Below are 1491 nucleotides of genomic sequence, written 5' to 3' on the forward strand. Positions count from 1 at the left end.
AGCGTTGGCCCTTTGACGTCACAGATGCCATGGTTCCTCATGGGGAGAACGTGACGTTCTACTGCAAACATCCTGGTCATCAGTGCAGCGTCACTGCCACTCAGACGTGTTTTGATGGAGAGCTGCAGCCGCCAGCGTGCTACCTGGGTAAACTTACCACTCTGACCTCTGACCTGTGTTAGCATGTGGTTTGACAGCAGCAGCAGCAGCAGCAGCAGCAGCAGCAGTGACGTCATCATTTTCTGTGATCTCTTTCTTTTTAAGAGCCAACGTGGCTGCAGTACAAACTCTTCCCTCACCGTCTGGTGTCAGAGATCGAAGAATGTCTGCTGGGTGATGTGGAGTGACCTCCACCCACCGTACAGAACCTCAGGGAACCACCACAGTTTGATCAACCAACCAGTGCAGATGAGACCAGGCCGGAGCTGAAGCTGAAACCTGGCTAACAAGCTAACAGCAAAACAACACAATGTCACATTTCTTCTTCAGCTGGAGGTCAGGTCACTGCAGGTCAGATCGTGTGGCAGTGGTGCTCACATGTTGAGTTAGGTCTGTCCAGTGAGTGTCCAGTGAGTGTCCAGTGAGCGTCCTTGTATTAATTTCATTGTCCCATGGACCCCATATTTAGCCACAGTAGACAAAGTGACTATGGTTGAACATAGTGTAGCTTCACACAGTTTTCACACAGTGCTGGACGTGAACATTTGACCTGTGTGTGAGGTCAACACGTTTGTTCACACACGGTTGGTTCAACAGATCGATGGGTTTAAGAAACGCTGTGATCCTCAACAGGTCTCAACACATGACTATGTAAATATATATATAAATATATATATATATATATATATATTTACAATTCTGTGTATATATGAAGTGATAAGTACAGGGATAGATACTGTACCCAGACAAACTGGACTCTGACAACTCACGGTCTGATGTTTGTTTGTTTGTTTGTTTGTTTGTTTGTTTTTTTAACTTTAACAGTATAAATAAAAGTGTGTTTTCAAATAAAATCAGGTTTAAATAGTTTTATTTTCCTCAGGCCTCATTTTGTCTAATGGTTCTCAAATAGAGGGATGTATTCACCTGGGGGGTACTGCAAGGCACTGGGGGGGGTGTATGTATATACAGTACATACAATATTATCATCAGGATTAGATCACAGTCTCTGTTTTACTAATATTATTAATTTATAATTCCATAATTCATGAAACGTGTGACTTTTTGCATATGATGTCATTACTACGTCATGATGTCATTATGAGACAGTAACTCATCATAATCATCAGAACGTAATTATTAATACGATGAGAAACTTCCAGGAATATCTTTATTACTGTGAATCACATCATGGAATAACAACCCTAACTGTGAGATTATTATGGGATGTCGAGGTAGAATCTCAGTGGTACTAACACTAATACTATCTAACTTAGTTATATCTCAGTAGTTTAGAAGAAGACAGTTTGTCCGTGTTTTTATTATGACCCC

The 1491-nt window shown here is 41.4% G+C and overlaps 1 protein-coding gene across 1 annotated transcript in view; it reads left to right on the plus strand.

Moving 5' to 3' along the window:
* ntd5 (ntl-dependent gene 5) overlaps positions 1–797 on the plus strand; it is a 6774-nt gene extending 5977 nt beyond the window's left edge. The window contains exons 7-8 of the mRNA XM_025061447.1: positions 3–147; positions 265–797. Coding sequence (XP_024917215.1) covers positions 3–147; positions 265–347 — 228 coding nt within the window. The 3' untranslated portion in view covers positions 348–797. The remainder of the gene's footprint in view (positions 1–2; positions 148–264) is intronic.
* Positions 798–1491: the final 694 nt, after the last annotated feature.

The sequence above is a fragment of the Cynoglossus semilaevis genome, chromosome 13, assembly GCF_000523025.1.
Source record: "Cynoglossus semilaevis isolate Cse_v1.0 chromosome 13, Cse_v1.0, whole genome shotgun sequence".
Taxonomy (NCBI): Eukaryota; Metazoa; Chordata; class Actinopteri; order Pleuronectiformes; family Cynoglossidae; genus Cynoglossus; species Cynoglossus semilaevis.